Source organism: Dermacentor variabilis, chromosome 1 (assembly GCF_050947875.1).
Source record: "Dermacentor variabilis isolate Ectoservices chromosome 1, ASM5094787v1, whole genome shotgun sequence".
In the NCBI taxonomy this organism is placed as follows: Eukaryota; Metazoa; Arthropoda; class Arachnida; order Ixodida; family Ixodidae; genus Dermacentor; species Dermacentor variabilis.
Window position 1 is genome coordinate 120,747,232 of NC_134568.1, and position 13,160 is coordinate 120,760,391.

Sequence of the window (13,160 nt, forward strand, 5' to 3'; positions counted from 1 at the left end):
AGCCAATACTTTAAATAAGAAATAATAAGATCAAATAGGGTCAAACTGTCGTCACACATTTGCGCATCTTTCTGGTATAGCGCCTGTAGGCTGTTTGAGCAAACGGGCTGTCTGGCCTCGTTAGGAGGCAGCCTGCGCGATACGCGAATCAATCGTTCTCCTAGGTGGTGTACTCAGTTTTGTATCTATTACAGCGAAAGCTGTATATGACTAACCTCCCGTAGTTTTCTCGGTGTCGGGCAACAGAAACGGAGTTAGCTGTTTCTAACAAACCCACACGGGTGCAGTGCGGTGGCACAGATGTCAAAATGCGGAACAGATTAGGACGCTCGCCGTGAACAATAGTGTGACGTCAAGGTTAACGCAGTATATAAGCAGGAGAGGTATCGGCGCTAAAAACAGCTGCGTTATCGATGGGGTAGACACGTGTTGTTTGTACACCCTAAGAACAACATGCGTACGAGGAGCGGCGGAGGGAACAGCAACGAGAACGTAAACGGCGCCGGCGCGAAATGACCACCGACGAAGAAGGTTTCCGCGATGCTGAACGGAAACGACAATCGCGAGCCCGGGCAACCATTCCACTTTGTGGAGATGGAATGGCAGCGAAAGCACTTGGCTTTTCGTTTGAGAGCTTTGACTGTCGTCAGCTTTCGCTGCCATTTCATCTTCACAGAGTGGAATGGTTGTCATTTTTTTTTCGTCGAAAAATATCGTGCGACGAAAGGGGCGGATGTGTTGTGGTTAAAAGGGAAGAACGAGGGAATCCCCCTGCCACCGACACCGTGACCCTCGCAATAAAGGCGGTGAATTGGAGCTATTCCGCGGGCGAACAGGAGCGATCAGCGTTCTGCGCATTCGAATGGCTTTCTCCCTAAGGGGTATACCGACGTCTACTTTTGAGACACTGAAGAGACATAATAAATCAATTTAGGATGATAAAATTATATTTCAAAGCTTTTATTTTTGTTAGCTTCGCGGCAAAAGCCGAAGGACAAGCTCTCTCTTTTTCTTTTACTTTATAGTTCCGCGGACAGCCGCAAGGTGGAGAGAAGTAATTAATAAAGGAAAAATGAGAGATCCATCCAATCGAAGCAATTGCTACAAAGTAAACGCATGCGGATTCCTCAAAAGAAAAGGCTCGCAGTAGAAGAAAAATTCGTCCTGGTCTGGGAACTCGAAGAAGGGAAAAAAATGATATGAGTCGTCAGAAAATGCGAATGCCGCTTCACATATCTTGCTGTAGCCTCGCAGTTCTGTATTTTTGGATTCTTCATCTGAAACGCATCTAAAACACATCTGAACCACGCCCAAATAATTACTACGAAGAGTGAGGTAGAGGTCTTACTTTGCGCTTGCAAACAGCGTTTGCATGATCTGCTCTCAACGCTTATATGTCTTCATTAAACGTAAAGTTACCGTTAAAGCGATCATCACCAACCTAAAAAAATCATTGAACTTCGTGCACCGACACTAAAAACACAAGTGCTACTAAAAACACAAGTGCAACACCGAACAAAGCAGGTGCCCGTGTCCGGGCTCGACAAAACGGAGTGTGAAATCCATTTCCTTAATACCTATCTTTATTTATTTATTTCTTGGCGAGATAAATGATGTATAAGCAGTGCTCGCTCTGTGTGCCCACACAGGCGACACATGGCTGCCGCCAACCACAGCATCGGTACTGCAGATAAAAAAAAAGAGCCGGAGGAGGCGGGGTGCGTTGAACAGAGTTTGCGTCGGCGGCGACGTCACGGGCGGCGCGCACCGTCGGCGTGCGGGGCGCGCGCGGACGCTCGAGGCTCCGCAATCGACCTCGCGGGCCGAACACACGCGGTTGTGCCTCCGCCACGTCCGGGCGCTCGCTCTTCTCGCCTCTCCCGCTGCTACCGCCGCTGCTGCCGCGAGCATGGACCACGAGTCCGCCAACCGGACGGTCGCCGGCAACGGCACTCTGGGGCCGGCGTCACCGCTGAACACCACGTCCGACGACGACGAGCTGTACCAGGTGCCCGTGGAAATCATTGTGCTGCTGTCCTTCTGCTACGGACTCATCTCGCTGGTGGCCGTGGCCGGAAATTCCATGGTGCTCTGGATCGTGGCCACGTCGCGACGCATGCACACTGTCACCAACTTCTTCATCGCCAACCTGGCCGTGGCCGACATCATCATCGGACTGTTTTCCATACCGTTCCAGTTCCAGGCCGCTCTGCTGCAGCGCTGGGTGCTGCCAGAGTTCATGTGCGCCTTCTGCCCGTTTGTCCAGGTGCTCTCGGTCAACGTGTCCATATTCACGCTCACCGCCATCGCGCTGGACCGCTACCGCGCCGTGACGGCGCCGCTGCGCGCCCGCTGCTGCTCCAAGTTCAACGCCAAAGTACTCATCGGCGTCGTGTGGGCCGTGTCGACGGCGGCCGCCCTGCCGTACGCCCTCGCACTCCGCGTCATCCTCGTCTACGACTCCGCGTCCGGCGAGGTGTCGCGACCCTTCTGCATCAACGTGGTCCTGCCGCCGTTCGCCTGGAAGGTGTACAACCACGTGCTCGTCGGCCTGCAGTACTTTCTGCCACTGTGCGTCATCTGCTACACGTACGGACGCATCGGTGGCGCGGTGCGTAACTCACGCACGCCGGGCAACGCCGAGACTGTGCGTGACACCAACATCATCCGCAACAAGCGAAAGGTGAGCAATGGCCCTTTCGCTCACTTGCTGCTGGTTGCGGGAATTTTTACTGGCTGCGTTGCGAAGGGGCAAATACTCTCGGACAAGGGACGGCTGCTTAGCTTGAGCCATATGCCCTCCCCCCGACCCCGAAAAAAAGAAACAAGAAAAATGCTCTTCTTTCTTCAGTACTTAGTAATAAGGTTTACAAAATTAGGGACGTTTGATAGTCGAAGTTCCTTGAGTGGATATCGTAGCAAGATGCCTGTGGGACTGCACTTATATCGAATATACTCAGCTGTTTTGCTCTACACGATTAGGCGCGCATTCGCAGTATTTCATCTTTTTTTCCTTTACCTTACGCTGGTTTTACCTTACGTCTAGGTAATCTAATCTCTTAGAGTATGGTGAAGGCCGAAACTTTAGCACTGAAACCAAGAGTAAACTAAGATGTCTACGAAAGCGGCAAAGTTTGTGAAGATTATTACCTTGACGCACTCGCGCCCCTTGGCTATAATGGGCGGTTGTGCACAATACACGAACCGAAAGAAAGCAACCAGAATAACAACAATAAAAAAAGAAAGAAATATAGCTTCGGTACAACAACGTCACATCGGTAAAGGCGAGCACGTCCTTCTTTCTGTATACCTCTTCATTTTCGAGAGCTTGAAAGTAGCATGTGGAAGTGTTCCTGTTTTGCACGAACGCTTCCATGCTTGTGCACTCTGTCTTCTTTTCTTTCTTTTTTCTCTCTCTGTCTCATTTTCTCGCTTTGAAGTGTGCATCGTAGATTAAGAAACACCTGACCTTGAACACTTGGACAACGTTACGTCATTTTGTCTTTGCCCATGCACTTTTTGGTGGCTTCATTCAGCCAGCTAGCCATCTTATAGTGAAAGCAACTCAACACTGAAACAAGGCTTGTTCGTGATATTTTTGCTCTTTATGAGTGTTCAATGCTCCATTTTTGTACCCTAAGCTAACAATGAACAGCCGCTGCTTCTATCTGTCAACTTTCCAAAGTTGAAGAGTCTGAATATGTGTTCATGTGCTCCGGAACTCCTTGGAAGTGAGAGAGAAAAAAGAAAACCTTGTCGAGACCGGTGATAGTTTGCTTGTCTTTGCGTACAATCTTGGGACTCGAAAATGATCCGAGTGCGAAGCGAAAGAACGTAGCGCGCAAAGTGGAGCCCGCAACGCTGAGCTCCGTTTTGCGCGCTCTAGACTTGCGAGCAAAATTTATTTGCGGCCCGAGCGTTCGACTTCACTGCCGGATGCATCGCACTTCGCTGATGCGACATCGAACAGGTCCTGCTGGCTCTCGGCTGTAGTACCGACGCCGAGCGATAACTTTGAAAGGTGCCCGTAGAAGAAAAAAAAAGGGAAAAAGAAACGATTTCGTTCCGACGAACGAAAGAAGAGACAGACCATGCAATCCTGCAGATTCAAGCAAATGATCAACGCGGCAACGTTTATGTAACTCACATGTAAGAATTCTTTTATGTACGGTTCAATTCATGTCTTATCAGTCCCACTGAGTGGCCAATTTTAGAAAGAGCGGGGGGCATAGTTTCATGCGAACCGATGACGAAGCCAAGAACAGTAGAAAAATGGCAATAATTGTTGCGCAACACATGTGGCTATACAATTTCCTTTTTATCGTCTTGCACACGTCGCATACGTGTGCATTCGTTTTGTTGCTCGGGGAGTGTGAGAACCATTCAGCTGTCGTCGATGGGTCTGCTTTTTGTAACAATTGAACACGCACGTACTAGCTCGTAATTTCTCGTTCAACGTATCCATCTTTTCGCTTGTCAGCTCGGCATCGCGTGGCAAAGCATGTCATAAGAACGTCGCGTAAGCACAGTTTGCTTCCAATGTCGGAACCGCAAAGGCATCGCTGACTATACGCGTACCGAAACCATATGACAAGAACCTCCAGCGCCGTCATTTTCCCTGCCCATTAGTGAGCACACTAATAAAGTACCACCATAATCGCCAAAGGGCTTTACTCTGCTCCAAGTAAATGCTTTGTCCTGTAGCGCCCTTGATGACGTTGAACTTCGAGATATACGCCCACCGAGCACGCTTATTCTTTCCCGCTGTATCAGCATTTCTAATTAACTGGAAAAAAAGAAAGCGTGTTCATCTCTCTTCAAGATGTTTTTATGAACTATAGGCTGAAACAAAGCGAGCATTTTCTAACTGTTACGCATATAAAAAATAACAATTGCTTCGACTTCAGCACCTCGACATGAGAAGCGTCCCCGGGCTCTGTTTACTTACGCGCAGTTCGGGACGTCTGTTCTGTCGGTATCCTTTTTTTTTTCTTTTTTCTTGCGACTTCAACCGCCATCCTGGTGTGCACGCTACTCGAATAGTCTTAATCCCCTGAAAATCACACTTACGGAACCTACTTACAAAATAGTAGTTAAATCTGCCACAAGCGAATTTCCTTGTGCTGTCTCTTGTACTTTCTTTAAAAATCTTACGGAATTTTGAAACAAGAATGACTTAAATAGGTTCAAAACTTCTTGTTTTCATGCAAGATGAGAGAAACAAGCGCAAAGCAAGGAAATATGTGTTTTTTTTCTTTCTTTCTCTTTTTTAGAGCTCGAATGTATCGCATAGCTTTTCCACTATTTAAGGATTCACCATTTCAAAGATAAAAGGGGGGCGCCTGTGTTATAACAACCATGTTGTGGTCAAATGGGGATGCGTGAAAGCTGCATGTGCAAAATCCCACGCATCTTATCTGAGCTAACAAAGGTGATAGACGTCAGGCTAGAATCGCAAAAAAGGCGCAAGCGTGCAACATGGCGCCTCCATCTCTGCTGATCCGCCGTTCCTTACACTATTCAAATTTCTTTTGGAACGTGTCTCTTAGCTTTCGATGTGTGCAGATCACGATTGAATATCAAAAACTTCTATTGTGTGCATGCTACCGTTCGCCCTCTACTGGGATTGGTTTTTCCAGCGACCTTCATGACGCGGTAAGCACTGTGTGTGACAAATATCCGAGCCTTCCGTTTTTTTTATTTGGTGATTTTAATTTTCCTAATATTACCTGGTCGGACGTTTCGTATACCACTATCAACTCTTCGTCAGAGTCGTCTAATTTTGTAAATCTTTGTTCCGACTTTTGTTTAACTCAGATAATAACGCAGCCTACGAGGGTCACATCTTCAACATCCAATGTATTAGACTTGTTGCTAACAATGGCCCCTGATGCTGTTTCCAATATTACCCATTTATCAGATATAAGCGATCATTCTTGATTGCATGCCATGTTGAACTTCCCTGCTCGAACGTCGCATAACAATATAAAAGTAATATGATTATGCTAAAGGAAATTACACTGCAATCAATAAAACACTTGAAGACTTCCTTCACGAATTTCTGGCAAACTTCAACGAAAGATCCGTAGATACCAATTGGCAACTTTTCAGAAATAAGCTTTGCGAATTGGTTGACTTTTATATTCCTCGAAAAAAAGCTTTTGACCAACTGCCACTATCCATGGTACAACCGCTCATTAAAACGTCTGGCAAACAAAAAAGGAGGCTTTTCCGCAAAGCTAAGTCTTCTGGAAAGCGTGAGCACTGGTCAGCACTGCAAAAAACTGTTAACAGTTCCAAGAAGTCTTCGAAGCAATCGAAGCACTACTACTTTAATGTGACGTTACCAACGTTTCTAACGAGCAATCGAAAAAAATTTTGGAGTAGTTTCAATAAACGAGAGCAATCACTTATATCGCTCCTTGACCCTGAGTAAAACCCTATTTCAAGCACTCACGTCGCTGAGATCCTTAACGAGACCTTTAGTGCAGCTTTTTCAAGTACCGTAACTGACATTAGTGATGTTAGAGACTATGCATGTAACATAAGCTTTCCAATGGACCCTGTCAGGTTTAGCTATAACGGAATTAACCTAATTAACAATTTGAAAATCTCCTCTTCTTGCGGCCCTGATAACATTAACACCAAAGCTCTGAAGAATACTAAAGTGTACTCCGCAATTTGTTTACTGAAGATATATGAGCAATCGCTTGATACAGGAGATATACCGCACGAATGGAAACTGGCTCAAGGGATTCCACTCCATAAATCTGGCGACAGGCATTCACCCTTCAATTATCGTCCCATACCATTAGCTTCTATTTGCGGTAAAATCATGGAGCATATAATATTTTCTCAATTATCTAGTTTTCTTGAATCGTTTTCGTTTTGCACGCCTACACAACATGGTATCAGGAAACAGTTTTCCTGTGAAACACAGTTATTATCTCGCAGCAATGAAATTTATTCCGTTCTTGATGAAGGTTGAGAGGTCGACGTCATCTTATATTTTTGCAGGGCTTTCGATAAAGTGTCGCAGAGTCTGCTGTTGTATAAGCTTGCTCATCATCATATCAAGCCGAATGTTCTAGCATGGATTCGTTGTTTTTATCTAATCGCTCGCAGTTGGCCTACGTTAACGGTCTTCAATCATCTTCGATGCCGGTTACATCTGGGGTACCACAAGGGATCGGCACTCGGACCCTTGTTATTCCTTGTGTACAATAATGATCTGCCTAACAATATAAAATCTTCTATCAAACTCTTTGCAGATGATTGCATACTATACCGTGAAATTAAAGACACTAATGATGTCCACTTATTGCAAGCAGATCTTAACTGCGTTACTGACTGGTGTACTAAATGTAAAATGGGTTTAAACGCATCAAAATGCAAATCCATGCGCTTTTCACGTCAAGGCCTCTCGCCACCAGGCTCTTACAGCCTCAACAATGCTTCGTTAGCGCCGGTTACCTCGTATAAATACCTCGGTGTACATCTGACATCAAATTTATCCTGGAACCAGCCATGCCACCTACATTACTGGAAACGCGAACCGCATGCTCGGTTACATAAAAAGAAACTTTTCTAATGCACCAATTTCAGTAGAACTCCTTCCTTATAAAACACTGGTTCGTTCAAAGCTTCAATACGCCGCGTCGATATGGCACCCTCAAGCTAAGTCACTTATATCTGTGTTGGAAGCTGTTCAGAACCGTGCGGCTCGTTTGATCCTCCACAACTATGACAGCGCATCAAGTGTCAGGCTAATGAAAAACACTTTGTCACTACCATTACTTTCATTGCGCAAGAAAAGTTCACACTCTGTGTTTTTTCTCAGATCTACAATCTGAATCCTGTTTTGAAAAACGCTTCGCTTCTTCCACCCACCCATGTTTCATCACGCATCGACCATCCACGCAAAGTGGGCGTTCCACCTTTTCACACTACCGCTCGCTTAAATTCTTTCATTCCAACTACGTCATCCGAGTGGAATCACTTGCGAGTAGATGTGGCACTCGCCGCCGATCTCGAGTATTTTACGAAAAAGTTAAGTGTCTGCATTTCTTGTTCATGAGATGTGTGCCCTTCGTTTCCTGGTCCCTCATGAACTCTGTGTTGCTGATTTCTAGTTTGCCTCGTTCGTTCTTGTTTTCTTTTCTCCTTTTTTTTAGCTTTTCATGGATATGCACAATTGCTGACATCTGTAAATCTGTAAAACTCAGTGCCGTGAGCTATTTGTTATGCTGTGACCCAAGAATGTATTTCAATTTCTTGTTATCTGGGTTATTCTATGTCTTGTTCCACTCCCCTCAATAATGCCCTCAGGGCCATGAGGGTATTTCATATAAATAAGTAAATAAATAAATAAATAAATAAATAAATTATGGCAAGACATGGTGGTGAAAAAAAAATTTGCCTCGTATAGTCGGTTGACTTTAAGGGTCACTTTTAAATTCAACAATCATCCCTGATTCAATGCAATGGGTGCCGAGCAGAACCACTTCTTCCTACCTACCAATGTAGCGACCAATGTAGGCTCTGTTCAGAAACAGGAACACTCACACACATAGTGTGGGAATGCACCTCACTCCCGTTCTCTCATCCCCCCGTCAGCAGCGAGACTGACAGGACAGCCTGGCTCAGTGCCGGGGACGTCGACCGACAGCTTGAACTGATAGACTGGGCGGAGAAGGCCAAGCAGGCACAGGGCCTTACTTGAGCCCAATCCCTCAACCACGTCCCCCCTTTACCCTTCCCTCTTTCAATAAAGTTTATCACCACCACCACCTACTTATATTTGAGCTATCCAGTTAACGCTTTCATTAAAATGCACCTAAATCTGTAAGTACGCGGGCTTAATAAAGGGACTCTAAAGTCAAACACTAAGTCGACGTGGACTGTCTAAATACCATTCCAGAAGCCTCGCAATGCTTGTTTCGTGGCAGGAAAAGACGAAGTTTACGAGAAAATTGCATCTTAAGGGTCCGAATACCTTTTTCGAAATTCAAATCTTCCGCCACCCAACCGGCAAAGTGGTGACGTTGCATACGCCATCACCGTCTTTTGCTGGCGTCGTTGAGTGAAACGGCGCCCGACAGACGGCGGTACCGAGCCAAGAGAGAGAGAGGTGGATTCGCCTCTGCAGCTGTTTTTTGGTCAAGTGGCGTGGATCGTTAGCGCATCCCGCGACATCACACGGAAATTGAATTCTCTGCTACTTGCAGTTAGTGCGAGCTTCGCGAGCCAGCAAAACCAGCGCCGCACTACGCGATAACGAAACTGCTGAAACGTGAAAGCGTGGGCGGCACAGAGTCGAGCGAAAACGAAACCTTTCGACCGCCCGCGTCGTTGTCAGCGCTAATTTCAATGAATTCTTTTTTCTGAAGATAAAATAGAACTGGACGAGTAGCATATTATTTCGTCCTATAATACAATACAAGGATGCTTTTTGCAGCGAGTAGTTGAGCACTAGTGAGAGAATTTAACTGAAGAGTGCTTTCGTCATCGGGCAAGTGCTTGAACGTGCCGGCGGAGTCTCTAATCATGTCCTGCATTTGTCTCAATTTCTCGATTATTAAAGCTCTTTTCGCGATAATATTGACGCCTGAGAGATTCTCGGACACTAATCTATCACTTAAGCTTGACTTAGTATTTGCCTTCAGTGTCCCTTTAATACATTCCGTCTCTATTGGAATACGGGCGCTGTGACCGGGAACGAAATTCGTGACACTCAGCGGCGGAACGCCAAAGCCACCGCTGCGGGTGGCTTTGGCGGGTGGCCACCGCTGCGGGTGACCACCGAGGAAGCGCATTTACGCAAGAGAGGATTTACGCGAACACCAGGCACCGATTCTCCGTAATACTTTACGTTGCCTCATCTGAAGCTGCCGCGGGCGCCCATTGTTACGTCGCTTGCGCCACAACTCGCCCACGTCGCGCGTAGCGAATGACACTGTTTCTAAACGAAAGTATCGATACTTTACTTTCGACCGACTACTCGCAACGCTAAACGCAAAAAAAATGCAAAAGAGAAAAAAAATTAGGTAGCAGTCAGTCTGGGTTTTACGCGTCTTCCTATAGAACTTGCATGAATGCCGCGAATTCTCACTGCGCATGTACACAATGAGGCTGCGCTGCTGGCGTTTGTTTGCCTCCGATTCTAAATCTCCACGCACTGCCGCGAACACAACACAAGTTCGCAGAGGCGCGCGCACTCGCTCGTTGAGAGGAGACAAAAGGACGCGCATCCCGTTCCGGTTTCCACTCGTAGCGCGCACGAGCGAGGCTCCGCCACCTGCCCGATAAAAACCGCGCGGTCGGGTCGTTTAATGTTACTGCCGTCCCGCGTTGGCGCGAAAATTAATCACCTTCTAAAGAGAGGCTTACATGCATTAGCACACGTGGTACCCTACACATGTCGGCACACGTACAGGCAGCAGTGGCACCGGCGCGCGTTTGCATGCAGACTCGGCGCATTTGCCATCTCAAAATGCGCGCAGAGACAGTGCCGCGGGTTCCTTTTAAATGCGTAAGCATTTGTGCCTACCCAACGAGGAAATCTGTCCGTCCGTCACGTACGGCGGATCTCTATAAAGAAATTATTGTATAAAACAAAATAAATTTGAAATGAAAAACGTTGGCAGTGGTGAGTTTCCAGCCTATCACCCCCGGTAAGAAGCGGAGTGTCTTACCCACTGGGCTAAACAACCACGCTTGGAATGAGTGACTGTGTTTGAACCACATGAATGTGTTGTACCGGCGGCACAAAAGAAATGTCAGAGAACAGTTTCTATAAAGGCTCGGTCGAAATATTTGGTGATGATGGAATAAAAGGCATCTTTGGGACCACATAAAGACCCCTCTTGGGACACTCTACACGTTTCAATGGTCGGAGCAACTCTGATAAGGTTAATGGTATCGATAAGGGCCAATAAGGGTCGGATCAAGTCTGGTAAGGTTGACAAGGACTGATAAGAGTTAATAAGGGTCGGATCGAGTCGGATATGGTTGATAATGACCGATAAGAGTTGATAACGGTCGGATCTAGTCCCATAAGGTTTATAACAACCGGTATTGGTTGATAAGGATTTATACTGGTCGGATCAAACTTCATAACATTGATAATCACACCGGGCTGCGTGAAAGTCCAGACGAACAAGTGGCACCATGCTTACGCATACTTATACAACTCCCAGACGAATTTGTGCCTGAATTGTGCTTTCTTGGAGAGAATCGGACAGCTCAAGAAGAAAGTGAAACAACCAAACCAACAGGCGAGAAAAGAAACCGCCTATCCACGTGACTCGACTGTGCGTCGACCTCCTCCTTCCTGCTGCTCCAGTGGCGTCTGCAGCGCAGGTATACGCGCACCCGCGATTCGAACGCGTTCGTATGTGATTGGCGCTTCCGGCGATGATGCTGCGGCAGCTCGCCGCGCGGGAGTTCTGCCATCCGGGAGCGACGCGCGACTCTGCCGCCTTCGTGCTTGACGACGCACCCCGCTATGCTGCGACGCCACGGCCGCAGCTAGAACGCGCTGCAACTATAGAGTCCTCCATGACACCGCGGTGCAGCGGTCGTGACGCCGGCGTTGCTCGCCAAACCAAACATGTGCGGCCCGTCCTGTTTCGTTTAGCCGCGCTACCTCGCATCGTGTTTGCGATACGCTGCAGTATTCGATACGTTGCGTTTGCTTCGCCTTATTCATTGCATTTTTCTTTTTGTATTTTGTCATTCTTCTCTTGACACTGCACGCCCCGCACTCCCTGAGCCGGTTGGGTGTACTGCATTAGAAGGCACCGAAAAAGCGCGAGTGAACGAAAGACATTTCGTGCGAGCCGGCGGGGTGGTGAAGTGGCGTATAGCGCAGCGAACATTTGCCGAGAGAAACAGTGTGCGTGTGCGTACGTGTGTGCTGAAAGAGGGGGAGGGTAATAGGAATGACGCATTCCCGCTTTCTCTTCATCTTTTTGTCATTTCAATCAACCGTACCACGAAGGCAATGCGAGCAACGTCTTCGAGGCGCAGAAAACATTTTGTTAGCGTTCGATACCCAACGGGAGAAATGTGGTTTCTCACTGAATGTATGCCAAATGAATTCGGGCGCGCACGCAGCTTTGTGAATTCGCGCCTGTTCTCCTTATGCGCAATTCAACGGAAAACCCAGCGTGGCACAAAATACGATGAAGGTCCACAGGATAAACACCTCATTTCCGAACACACTAATGACAGAAAGTCGCCTCGACAAATGTCGCGCCCGTGAAAAACAAATGCACGGTTTCAACACGGCCAAGTTCGAAAGCGAATAACCAGGTGATGCCGCTTAGTTTCAGCTCATATATTTAAAAATATGTACGAAAATCTGGAAACGGCAGCTGTGCAAGAAGCTGTGGAGGCTTCGCTTGATCTTCACTTCGTTTAAACGCTTATTTAAACACCAAATATTGAAAATGTGTGTGCTTGCCTAAGCCCCGGCAATCTTTACGCCTATAAGTCCCGCTAAGTCATAAAATAAAACGACATAGAGGAAATTAATATGGCTCACTTGTTCGTGCATTGTATAGTATGCGTAGCCAATTATTCAGTAAAAAAAAACATTTATGCGATGTATGGTTACCGTAATGTACCGACGCGATAGCTATTTAAAAAAAAAATTAATGCGAAAAATTTTTACATTATTTAATTGGTGTGACTGCTATAACGAGCACCAAGCAATGTCAATAAAAGAATTACCGAAAAAAATAATACTGATGAGAGAAGGAAATGACAGCCATTCCACTCTGTGAATATGGAATGGCAGCGAAAGTTGACGACAGTAAAACCTCTCAAACGAAAAGCAAAGGCCTTACGCTGCCATTCCATCTTCACAAAGTGGAATGGTTGTCATTTCTTGCGTTGCGAGTCTGGCGTCGTTGCTCGTTCGCAAGTGCCCGGGCTCGCGATTGTTGTTTTCGTTCAGCATCGCCGGAACGTTCTTCGTCGGTGGTCGTTTCGCGCCGGCGCCGTTTATGTTCTCGTTGCTGTTCCCTCCAGCACTCCTCGTACGCATGTTGTTCTTCTGGTGTACGACTTTATGCGTGTTTGCCCCATCGATAACGGAGCTGTTTTGAGCGCCGATAGCTCTCCTGCTTATATAATGCGATAACCATGACGTCACG

At 46.9% G+C, this 13,160-nt stretch overlaps 1 protein-coding gene across 1 annotated transcript; it reads left to right on the forward strand.

Moving 5' to 3' along the window:
* Positions 1-1,838: 1,838 nt before the first annotated feature.
* LOC142582653 (RYamide receptor-like) lies at positions 1,839-7,275 on the forward strand. Its single transcript, XM_075692615.1, has 2 exons — positions 1,839-2,751; positions 7,272-7,275. The coding sequence occupies exons 1-2, from the start codon at positions 1,910-1,912 to the stop codon at positions 7,273-7,275; spliced, it is 846 nt and encodes a 281-aa protein (XP_075548730.1). The 5' UTR covers positions 1,839-1,909.
* Positions 7,276-13,160: the final 5,885 nt, after the last annotated feature.